The sequence below is a fragment of the Odontomachus brunneus genome, unplaced genomic scaffold (assembly GCF_010583005.1).
Source record: "Odontomachus brunneus isolate Ranch 3 - 2012 unplaced genomic scaffold, Obru_v1 Obru_scaffold_042, whole genome shotgun sequence".
NCBI classification, from domain to species: Eukaryota; Metazoa; Arthropoda; class Insecta; order Hymenoptera; family Formicidae; genus Odontomachus; species Odontomachus brunneus.
In genome coordinates, this window is record NW_022639492.1 from 1,154,298 (window position 1) to 1,167,358 (window position 13,061).

The following is a 13,061-nucleotide window of genomic DNA, read 5'->3' on the forward strand; positions in this document are numbered from 1 at the left end:
TAGAAAAATTATAATATTCTCTCCGTTTAAGACTCTAAGACAATGCATTTTTTCTTATTTGAGAAATACTTTACATTAGTATAAGTAAATGTATCATTAATAAACTCACCAAATAATTTTTTATATATCTTTTTTCCCAACGTAGCGCGTCGCAAAATTGTCATAAGCAGTAATACACTGAGAAAAAATATTAAAAAATTAACAAATATTTATTAGGTGGGTTTATTACCATTAACATATTTACTTAAATCAAAATCATTTAAATCGAATATTGCTTACTTAAACCGAGTAAACAATATTCGGTTTAAATAAAAAGAATTTTGATTTAAGTAAATACGTTAATAATACCCACCTAATAAATATTTGTTAATTTTTTAATATTTTTTATATATTAATTTTATAATAAACAACCAAATACAATCGATATACAATCCAAGCAAATTAAAAAGGCAATTAAAGAGCCAAACGTAAGTTCAAAGATAAATTGAAACATTTAAAGCTCACCAAACAATCAAACTGTCAAATCCAATAACAACATAGGCACGTTTGATTTGTCAACACAATTTTTGATTGAGTACAGTTTCATTGTAGTCTCTTAGTATTCAATTAAAAAAATAGTTTTGGTTTAAATACAAGGTTTTAAATACAAGGATTTACATTTGAGTAGATATGTTATCAATACTCACCGAATAAACAATTTTATTTTCCAGATATCTTTCAGAAACTTTCACTATTATTTGTGACAATAATTTCGCGACGTGCCACATTCTGAGAGAAAAAATATCTAGAAGATAAATTATATTTATTCTCTGGGTACTAATAACATATTAACTTTTATGCTAAAATACAAAATATTTCTGAAAAATAAGAAAATGCACGTTTTGTTTCCGCTCCAACATTTGGCGTTTGGCTCTTTAATTGCCTTTTTAATTTTCTCAGATTAATTTTATATATTAATTTTTAGATATTTTTTTCTCAGTGTAGAAACTTGGTCTCATGTGTCGCATATAATGTCGACCAATTGATCCTCGAGGACAATTCGCGGGACGAATAGATGGGCGACTGACTCGTCGATGCTTACCTAGCCTGTCTATCGTCGGCTGAATCGTGGTGGAGATGTAAGGCTTGAAATCGTGCCCCATTCGATCCGCGAGGTACGTGAGGATCTCCAAACCGCTCTGAACAACCTGCAACAAGAGACACGTGCGTCGTTTGAATTTATGGCGCATTACAGTGACGATGATTGTAGCGTCGGATGTGATTGCCCTCCTCCTTCAGTTCGCGTGTACCGGCCGCGGCCGCGTAACAAGGCGATCGGGGTCTACCGGATAATTTGCCGAGCACAGAAGGTGTTTGTAACGGCTCGCCATTAAGAGATATTAATTAACACGTCCGATTATGGCTAAAAAGGTTGGCTAATAATAGAAACGGATAGACGAACGCGGCTCGGCAGCCGTGTACTTCGCGTCCTTCGTGCCACTTCGAGAACTTCACGCAGCAGCAAATTATTTTCGACGCTCGTATTTCGTAGTATCGTGGAATCTTACACGGAAAAAAAGGATTTGCTGTAGCAGCAAACTAATTTGCTATAAATGGACAGTTAAATATCGTTCGTTGTGTTAGCTACTTTTTCTTTGCTGCAGGAGCCAATTTCCTTGGTATAATAACAAGAAAATCTGATCCTGCAACAAAAAAAAAAAAAATAGCTAAAGCAGTAAAGTTTGTTTAGTTGTCCATCTGTAGCAAATTCGCTACGTTAGCAAATTCTGTCCATGTTTAGTTGTCCATCTGTAGCAAATTCGTTACTTTTCTTGTTGTAGGAGCAGACTTTCTTGTTGTAGCAAGAAAATAGGTTTCTGTAGCAAGGAAAAAGTGGCTAACATAGTGAATTATATTTAATTGTCCATATGTAGCAAATTAGTTTGTTGCTGCAGCAAATTATTTTTTCCGTGGAGGGAAAAATTACCTTAAAATCGACAAATATTTCTTTGATGGGTGTCATATTTATTTATATATATATAAATCTAAGTTCTTTTTATTTAAACCAAATATTATTTGCTTAAATCAGGTAAACAATATTTGATTTAAATAAAGAGAATTTAGATTTAAGTAAATATGTTGATGGCATCCATCAAGGAAATATTTGTTGATTTTAATATAATTTTTCTCTCACTATATGTGTATATATATATAATATCTATGAAACAATATTTTATATACATATATATATGCAATTTTCAGTCATCTCCTCCACTCCACTCCATACATTCATGAAATGTCTTGGATTTTGGACTGAAAAATTTGATCACTTTAGTAAACCGAGAAAATTTCAAAATAGCGCAAATCTGTTTGCAGATCTTGATTTTACTACGCTGTTATCTTATAGCTGGGGCTTCGCTATGTCTCTGGAAAGAAGGATGTGTTTAATGCTGCAATTCTAAGCAGAATCGTAAGTCTCGTAACTTGTTCTCGTAAAATTCGTCAGAATTATGTCAGAATAGATTTACAAGTCTGAGCAATATCATATGTCATACAATCACTTGTAAATATCGTAAATTACATGAAATCGTAGATATTACGACATCGTAATTATTACGACATATGATATTGCATAGACTTGTAAATTTACTCATAAGTTCTGACGAATTTTACGAGAACAAGTTACGAGACTTACGATTCTGCTTAGAATTGCAGCATAAAACTATTAATTTTCTCCAAAGTCACGACAGCGCAAAGTTACGCGACACATGTACTGTTTGAAAAATACGATTATACACGGAGGATTGAGACGACAGCCCGCCTCGGAAAACGTTCAAGCGACAGCAAATGTTGCGGATGAGGTAATCGCATGAGTGACCGTGTTAGTCGGCGGGATTAGCTTGATCCTTGAAAAAAATTTATAGCGAAATGCAGGTAAACAATATTTTATTTAAATAAAGAGAATTTAGATAAATATGTTAATGGTACCCATCAAGGAAATATTGTTGATTTTAAGGTAATTTTTCCCTCAGTGTATGTACCAGATTTTTTTTCCTTGTACTCTCTTAAAGTGAATCAGCGAATCACTAATATCAGTTATGAGTATAGCACTGAGCACTTTCAGTACTATACTTATAACTGCAATCAGTGTATATTCACTGTATTCAATGATGTTTGACTGATTTATTTTAAGAGAGTACTCCCTGGATCTTTATCTTGCGTTACCGCCATCCGATATCTCCCGATTTCGCGTTTACGCTTGGATCGATACAAGGAAGACAAAGGAGATATCTGCTGACTGGGGTCGGCTGTCCCTTCGAATAAAGCTTTTGGCAATTTTCCCAACGAACGAATCCCACTTTCCAGATCATCGCAGCCATTGGCTGTAACGATGAGATGAAGACTGAGGGAAGAATCGAGTCCAAGAGATCGTAATATCTCCTGCACGCGTGATGTTGACATCGTCCGCTCGGAAGATGCGGCATATCGATCCAGAGGGAGACGAAGTTGCTCGTCATCATCGTTGCCTTTCACGAGTCGGAAAATCGCACCCTCGCGCATCGCCTCTTAGGGTCACCGTGTATAAAATGACACAGCTGCAGCTGCATAAAACCACTTCAACCAATAAATATCCAGGAAAAAATTGCTATATTGAAATTTTGCAGAATATGCTTATTGGTCGGGACGGTCTTATGTTATGCACATGCAGCTACGTCATTTAGTGTGCGATGACCCTTATTCGTTATTACGCTGCAGCTGCGAGAGCCCCAGACGAAGTGCACTTGTGATTACGAGCCAAGTGCGATGTGTTGTTTTTGACTGTGTTTCTTTGTTTGATCAACACTGCGAAAAATCCCTCGGAAAAAAGCACGTTTGCTGTTTGATGATTATTAGAGAAACAAATCAAACGGTTACCGTTGCAAGTCACATTTTTCATCATTTGTCATTTTAACAAATATTGCCTGACAAGTAAATCTATCCAAAAGTACACTCCGATTTCTTTTTATAATAATTTGATACAAATGTAGAAGTACAAAAAATATTTAAGTCATATTTTTTCATTTTTCGCAGTTTATAGTTTTTTAATGTTCTCACTCCTATCATCAATAAGTGCAACAAAAATACATAAGAAATAAAATTGAATACAAGATATAAGTGTTTTTGGTTTGCAGATTATGAGATCAAATGTGTAAAATTATTTGTATAAATAATAAAATGTTTAAACAAAACAAAAAGTTAAAAAAATTTCTACGAATAATTTCTCGAGATTCGAACCATTTTTGACTAATTTAACACAGATTTGAAATATTTCGGTTGGAATCTCGGTTAAAGAAATTTAGAATGGTTCGTGTCTCAACTATGCCGATTTTGTTAAAATTATTTAACTATATCTTGTATTCAATTTTATTTCTTATGCATTTTTGTTGCATTTGTTGATGACAGAAGTGAGAATATTAAAAAGCTATAAACTGCCGTGAAACTCAAAGTGGGTCAAAATGAAAAAATATGACTTAAATATTTTTTGTATTTCTACATTTGTGCCAAATTAGAAAGAAATTGGAGTGTACCTTTTGGGCAGGTTTACTTGTGAGATACATAAATCACATTTGCTCTCATTTATTTAAGTTATGATTAGATTAGATTATGTTTCCCCATTATAGATGTGTTCCTTGGAGTATTTTTAAATTAGCTTTATTTTTTTAAATTAGCTAAACTTTTTCTCTCAAGGAAGGGAACGTGCAATCAACCAGCCGACGTTGATTAAGGATCGGAACTAACTTTACTATTTCGTCTGGTGTTATAGCTATCTATCCCTTTGATTTTCCTATCATTTTCCTAGACTCATTTTCGACGCGTATAACGCGTATAACGCGGAGCAATGTCCATTGTCGTTAGTGATTGCGCAATCGATTACGATCGACACCGAAAACGTCACTGTGTGTCACCTGATTGGATCACGGCACGATTGGACATACATAGAAAAAAAAGATATGGATAACTAAACATAATTTGCTGTGTTAGTCACTTTTTCTTTGCTGCAGGAACCAATTTTCTTGCTAAGATAACAAGAAAATCTGCTTCTGCGACAAAAAAAATAGCTGAAGCAGTAAATTATGTTTAGTTGTCCATCTAATAAATTTGCTGCGTTAGCCACTTTTCTTGCGAACAGATTTTCTTGTTATCATAGATTCTTGCAGCAAAGAAAAAATATCTAACACAGTGAATTATGTTTAACTGTCCATATATTGCAAATTAGTTTGCTGCTGCAGCAAATCCCTTTTTTCCGTGCAGAGTATGATTGGTTGAACCTAATAATTCACCAGATAAATTGTTGCACCGTGCAAACCGTGGCTGGTTGTGTCCAATCGGGATCCTGCCTTGTCATTCAGTTTTGTGAATGTGCCTTACCATTCATGGGTCGAAGACGATACTGTCTCTGACGTCAGAAATCTGCACTGCTGCGTACCAGCGTATACTGATTCAGAAAGTTCTTCGAAATGGAGTAGATTTTAGATACTAATGCGATTGGTTGAAAAGACGAATCTGTCGATCTATCAAATAGATTGATAATTACGGAAAGTTTCCGACCAGCCGCATCTTTTCTTTTATAATAGCGCTGGGGCGGAATTCTTAAAGAAGCCTGGAGCCAAATATTAAAGAAGAAGAAGCATCTCTTTCTTCCTAGCTACGCGTTCCTTATGAATGTTCAACTGATCCAGAAAACATGGACGAAGAGAAGTGACATTTTGACAGCTTGACGTTTCGTATGCATTGATATGAGAAGGACTAAAATCAACTCTACATTAATTTTATATATTACCTTAACTTCTAACCCAACCTCTTATTCTTCTTAACATTTTTCTTTCTTGCGCGTTACACATGAGAGAATAATCATACTAACGTTTTACGAAACGTGAAGCTGTCAAAATGTCACTTTCGCTTCGTACACGTCTCTGCTTTCTCGATTAATGAATAGTTATAATCGACACTGCACAGCCAGAAACGGATGCAATCGGTTGAAATTTTTTAGCGGGCATCTATCAAACAGTCAAGTAGTCGAATGTATTAATTAAATGGCAAGGTATCCGCAGAACCGAGTGCTATGCGCTTGTACGTGCGTTTTTAATGGCCGCTAAACGCGCGCGCGAGAGATAATTGCACGGTGATTACGGTGCAGGTAACAATTAAGTAACTCGAGCCATATTAATGCTAACGGTGATGTGATTTTAATGCTCGTATACTATAACATCTTGTAATATTTAACGTCTGCGATTAAGTGAACACGTGGCTTCTGTCGTGTATATATGCGTGTGTGTGCGCGCGTGAATGTATTATTTTTTACAACGTTGCAAGGAAAAAAATGTCTGAATGAAGCAAATTTCTGGTAAAATGTCAACGAACCAGAAATCCCAGGTTGAAATCTGTTCAAGTTAACAAGATTCCTGATTAACTTCAACCGGAAATTTTCTGGTTCGTTCATACTTGACTGGCTAATCCAATCAAACTTTTTCTTTTCTCTGCGGCAGACTTAAGGGGATGCTGGAGTCGATGACGAACTCAAACAATGTCGATAATGCAGAGACGATCGTCACTAATCACTCTATCCTTTTAGTATTTTTTGTATGTACAGAACTTACCTCTTGTCCACAACCTTGCTTTAATCTTTAAGCCGTAAGAAATTGACTAACCACAGTCCATTATTTTAAAAATAATCAACTGTGGTTGGGCAATATCTTAAAGATTGAAGCAAGGTTGTGGGCAAGGGATTTCATAAATATGTTGTTGTTTTACCATATCCAAACGGAAAACCTAACCATATATGTTTAGAAATCTTTCTGCAAACCTTTTCGATATTCTTAAGCTTCCAAATGCAGAGACGAAGGTAGAGCAATGTTCTCCAAAATTTTCTGTTTGGAGCATCCACACTTTCGGTACGTACAAACTGCGAAAATATTACGTAATATTAGGCAAATATTACGCTGACAGTTTGAGATCTTACATTAAAAAATTTTTGTTCGTTTTCACCACATATCGAGCAATGTTCCTATTTATTTTTGCACGTACTTTCATTGCGTAAAAGCATTTGTAATTCTGTGTAACCAATACGATGTAAACTTTGCAGAAAAATGTCAGTGTTCTGTCAGTAAAGTTTTCAGTTTCAGCATTCCCTTAAGGGGAGGGTCAGATTGCTTGAAAATCGTACTTGTTTTTTCACAATTTTTTATGAAAAACTGAATGAATATACGAAAGTGTTATTTTGACGTATATTTATACAACATATAAAGAGAAGAAAAATATAATTTTGATGATCAAATACTCAATATAAGTATACATGCAGTTACATGCAGTTAAAATATATTTCGTTTTTCTTTTCAAGGTCGTCATTTTTGCAGTAATATCTTGACTTTCGGTGGTTCAATTAAGCTGAATTTTACATAGAAAATTTCCGTAAACTTGTCGTTATCGTGTGAATCACTATAATAGAAATTGAGTAAAAGTTAACAAAATTGCAAATATCTTAATGGAATGTTATTAAATTTTCAGTTCCTTCATAGTAAAAAAAAATTAATATTTCAAAACTAAATATTTTCACGAGTTTGTCAGTGGTTCGCACGATAACGACAAGCTTACGGAAATTTCCTACCTAAAATTCAGTTTAATTGAACCACCGAGAGTCAAGATATTACTGCAAAATGACGACCTTGAAAAGAAAAACGAAATATATTTTAACTGCATGTTACCATACACTTATATTGCGTATTTGATCATCAAAATTATATTTTTCTTCTCTTTATATGTTGTATAAATACACGTCAAAATAACACTTTCGCATGTTCATTCATATTGTCATAAAAAATTGTGAAAGAACAAGCATAATTTTCAGGATTTTCTGACCCTCCAGTCCCCTTAATTCGTCGCAAATGGAGTTTGTGCGTACGCAAACACACATCTACATGCAGCACTGGCAAAAGCGCTCAATGCAACGCGACGTTTGGACACATTTAACGAAGCGCTATACATAGGCATATAAACCTATTTTCGAGCCACGGGGTAAACGTTCTCTCAGGGCTATCGTCTGGCTGTGACATCATTGCTCAGTACCGAGAGTTTTTGCTTTTCCCTTTAGCCGCGCTTCTGCGCCATCGTCTCTCCGAGCTCTCGGGGAAAAAGCACGCGTGCACTTCTATAATCCATCCACGGTCGTATCCTCGTATATTTACAAGTAACTTTCACGCTATCGTTATCGCGCTGTATCGTCGATACGATAACGGCTCGATAAAGTCTGCCTGCGCGTCGACGCGATTTCTACGAGCGTATACGTTGACGGAGGACATACAACTTTTGTGCGGTAATTATGATTCTATATGCAATTCTCGTATTAATATTCCTCTCATATTAATATGCGATCGTTTGCCGAACAGGAACCCGAGCGAAACGTCCTGCGAACGAGCCCGAGGCGACTTAGTTCCGATCGAAAGGCACCGAGAAAGGAAACTCGAACGCACACGCACATTCGAGCGGAAACACACGCGGAGTCATGCGAAGCCCCCATACACGCACGCACGCATGCACGCGCGTGGGCGAGAGAGAAGCCTTACTTGTCAAACTTGGCTGCAGAGTCCATTAAGGGATCGTCTATAGTCTGTGAATCGATCTATTTCTCTCGCGTGAATTCGTTAAAAAATGTAAAGTTTCATTGACAAGTTCAATGATACCTTTCACTTTACTTTCAGTGTGTAAAAGCATTCGCAATTTTTTTTCTGTGCAACCAGTACGACGTAAATTTTGCAGAAAAAGAGTATTTTGTGTTGATAAAGTTTTCAAGTATTTCATTCACTGAGAGAAAATTATGGTTGCTTTCGGCGTCAACTATACTACTTTTTGTGATTTTAACTATAAAAATAATTAGAAGAACCACCTTTCTAATAACACTTATTAAAACAATGGTTTTTCTAATTATTTTTGTGGTTAAAATCATAAAAGAATATAGTTGACGCCGAAAGCAACTATAATTTTTTCTCAGTGTTAGATGCATTAAATTAAAAATACTTTTGTAGGACAAGCGTTACTGAATAGCTGATACTAGACAGTTGCACGTAATCGACAAAATATTTTTTTAATTGGTCGGCAAAGAAAAACAATTTTTGTTCATTTCATGCAATTTTTTAGCATCATTAACGTTCATTAACGTTTCTATTTTCATCCTGTAAAAGAATTGATAAGCAATTTGATACCAATTAAAAGAAAAGAAACAAACAACTGCAAAACTTATCGACTTATGTCGATATCCAGCATCACTTTAAGGCTCCTGATCAGTCGGTCGAGAACTCCACGTTAACGGTGGCGACATGATTGTAAACGGCAAAGTGATGAACTATTAGGTTCACAAAGTGCAGACTATTGCAATAAGTTAGAGTGAAATAAAGTACACTTGTTTTTCTCTAAGTTATTGCATTAGTGCAAAGTTCATAAAAAATGAACAGATCTAATGATGTAAACAGACATTAATTTTTTCCTGCAAACTACTGTGTTATTACTGAGTGCGTGCATATCATGTGATAAATTGTGGAAGTATGGAAATGCTCTGAATATTGTGCTTATTGTGATATCTAATATGTACACGGAGAAAAATAATTTTGCTATTTTAGCAAAATCGTCGTTGCTACTGCATATTCGTAGTGACATCAAAAAAATTTAGTTGACGTAACTAATTTTACAAATTATTCGTTATCAGAACAGAAGCAGTTTCGTTGCCGGGATAGAAAAAATTTGTTGAGTATATTTGTCCTAAGAATTACGTTAATTGATGCAAAATAATGTATCCTTAGCAAATTTATTTGCTAAGCAAAACTGCAACTGGTTATATAAATCTATCTTGATTCTTGTAGCAAAATAATTTGTAAATCCAGCAAATTATATCCAGCAAATAGTGATTAGTACTCTGAGCAAATCTTTTTATAATAACGAAAAGACTTTGCTTGTCTAGCAGAATATTTACTGGGCCAGCAAATTATTTTTCTCCGTGTGCACGGAGAAAAATAATTTTGCTCTTTTAGCAAAATCGTCGTTGCTGCTGCATATTTGTAGTGACATAAAAAAAATTTAGTTGACGTAACTAATTTTACAAATTATTCGTTATCAGAGCAGAAGTAGTTTCGTTGCCGGGATAGAAAAAATTTGTTGAGTATATTTGTCCTAAGAATTACGTTAATTGATGCAAAATAATGTATCCTTAGCAAATTTATTTGCTAAGCAAAACTGCAACTGGTTATATAAATCTATCTTGATTCTTGTAGCAAAATAATTTGTAAATCCAGCAAATTATATCCAGCAAATAGTGATTAGTACTCTGAGCAAATCTTTTTATAATAACGAAAAGACTTTGCTTGTCTAGCAGAATATTTACTGGGCCAGCAAATTATTTTTCTCCGTGTGCACGGAGAAAAATAATTTTGCTCTTTTAGCAAAATCGTCGTTGCTGCTGCATATTTGTAGTGACATAAAAAAAATTTAGTTGACGTAACTAATTTTACAAATTATTCGTTATCAGAGCAGAAGTAGTTTCGTTGCCGGGATAGAAAAAATTTGTTGAGTGTATTTGTCCTAAGAATCACGTTAATTTGCTATTGATGCAAAATAATGTATCCTTAGCAAATTTATTTGCTATTAGAGCGAAACTGCTTATATAAATCCTGGTTCTTATAGCAAAATAATTTGTACACGCAAACAAAATTTCAGTTGGTGCAACCAAATAGGAACTAACTGAAAATTAGGTGATCAGAAGCGATATCTCTGTTATAATATTTCTGTTCTCGCAACCGAAAATATTCGTCTGAACATTCAATGATATTAGAACTCGATTGAGACAACTGAGAACAATTGACTATACAGAAGCCTGATAAAGGAATTTTTCTGTTCCTACAGCCGAATTTTCGTCTGATCCCTGAGCAATCGAAAATTCGGTTGCACCAACAGAATTATTTTTTCCGTGTAAATTCAGCAAATTATATCCAGCAAATACTGATTAGTACACCGTAAAACTGATGTGTTAAACTTTACATTTTATGTGTCCCAAATCATCCACCCTCATTTATGTGTAAATTTAACACAAAACAAATGTAGGTAAAAAGTAACACGCATAATATGGAAAAAATTCATTTAACACTTGAATACCGTCAGGAATCTCAGTTTGTGTTAAATTGACATAATGTCAAATTAACTAAAATAAAACGTTACTTTAACATTTGAGAGAAGTATTAATCTATGGTTTTGACGAAATGAAAATGTTAAATGAACATAATTTATGTCTGACATATTAAATATGTCAATTTCAACATGCGATTCCTAACGGTATTCAAGTGTTAAATTCTTGTGTTAATTTTTTCCATATTATGCGTGTTACTTTTTGTTTTGTGTTAAATTTGCACATAAATGAGAGTGGATGATTTGGGATACATGAAACATGTTAAATTTAACACATCAGTTTTTACAGTGTACTCTTAGCAAATCTTTTTGCTGTCCATATAATAACGAAAAGATTTTGCTAGAGCAACAGAAAATTTGCTGGGCCAGCAAATTATTTGTCTCCATAAACAGTCATTCGGTCATATTCGGTCGAGTCACACAGCTGATTTTCTGTCAAGACGAGGCGATTTGTCGCACTTATTTTGCGATTATGTAATAAGTTATCTCGGCAAAAGAGTATCCGGAGTGTTTCACAAATATGTAGAACAGGCTGCAAATGTCATTTTAACGATACATCTTTTCATTTAGCTGTGGAGGAATTTTGGGCATCGTTTTCCTCCTGACGTCATCAGTCCAATATGGTCGCGGTGTTGATCAGGAGCCTTAAAACTGTCGCTCGACCGCTACGTGGGAGACGCTCGTTTGCTGCGAGACGCAGCAGCGGTGCATCGCGACGGCGTTTGCGGATCAGAGAGTCCGCGGCACGTGGCCGACGGCGATTACAGCCCCCCCGGAGGTTAAACGCGGCCCCCGTGAAAATTCGGAACGCGTATTTTCGGACATGCCAGTTATATCGAGCATCAGATATGTCGCCAAACTCCTTCTTGGCAATTCGACCGAAAAGCGGACAGCGGAAGCGGGTCGACGTGCGCGGCCGACGATTACGAAAGCGAGCCGGAGGAAATCGCGCCGAATAATCCTCGTTACGTCGTCGACGATTGTTCGATTTCTCTTCTTCCGCACGCGTTGACACGAGAGTCCAATTGTGCCGGGCTAAAGGCTGCGTGACTCAGACTGCTTCCTACAATCGCTGCGATCAAAAGAGAACCGCGAGCGCGATTAATTCTTCCGATAAAAACACGTCGACTCCCATTTTTCATTTCATTTCTTTTCATTTGAAGCGAGAAGATCCTCGCTGGGGATCCTTGCGGGCGGGACGCGCGAAAGGGAGAAATGCACAATTTCATCGAGCCGTCCGCCCGACAATCGTCGCCATTTGCAACGGGCGACTATATTTGGCGACCCGTGGAAGTATCGGGCGGTTATCTCTCGCGTTGGCCGACAAACGTGCCTCAATACGCGAGATAAAGGCGACACCGGATAGTATCGGAGCGTGCTCGCTCTCGTTTTATTGCGGCGAAGCACTCGACGCTACTTAGCCTTGTAAGAGCAGCAAACCGCGAGAGAGAAGACGTACACAGAGAGAACGATTTGGCTGAATCAAATAAACACTTGTGTGAACTTGGCACACCATATTTAAAAATGTGACATTTTTTTTAGGGTTCTGATACTCTCTTGAAAAGTTCTAGAGCTCTATGCAACAATTTTAAATAGTTCCGGTCATTAAATACAAAAAAAATAGACTTTTAAAAAAAGGTGCGCTAAGTTCACGCAGCGCACCTAATCAGTAAAATCAACTATTTCTTTAGAATTATCGTTATATATGATATAGAACTCTAGAACTATTGTAAAACAAACCGGAACTCTAAAGAAATAGTTAATTTTACTGATTAGGTGCGCTGCGTGAACTTAGCGCACCTTTTTTTGAAAGTCTATTTTTTTGTATTTAATGACCGGAACTATTTAAAATTGTTGCATAGAGCTCTAGAACTTTT

General features: G+C 35.9%; 1 protein-coding gene across 5 annotated transcripts in view; it reads right to left on the reverse strand.

Annotated features, from left to right (window-relative positions):
- The window catches only part of LOC116844511 (CLIP-associating protein 1-A), a 100,068-nt gene that overhangs the window by 55,548 nt on the left and 31,459 nt on the right, over positions 1-13,061 (reverse strand). For all 5 annotated transcript variants that reach the window (XM_032816110.1, XM_032816114.1, XM_032816112.1 and 2 more), the window contains exon 2: positions 1,082-1,187. In XM_032816110.1, the coding sequence (XP_032672001.1) occupies positions 1,082-1,187 (106 nt within the window). The remainder of the gene's footprint in view (positions 1-1,081; positions 1,188-13,061) is intronic.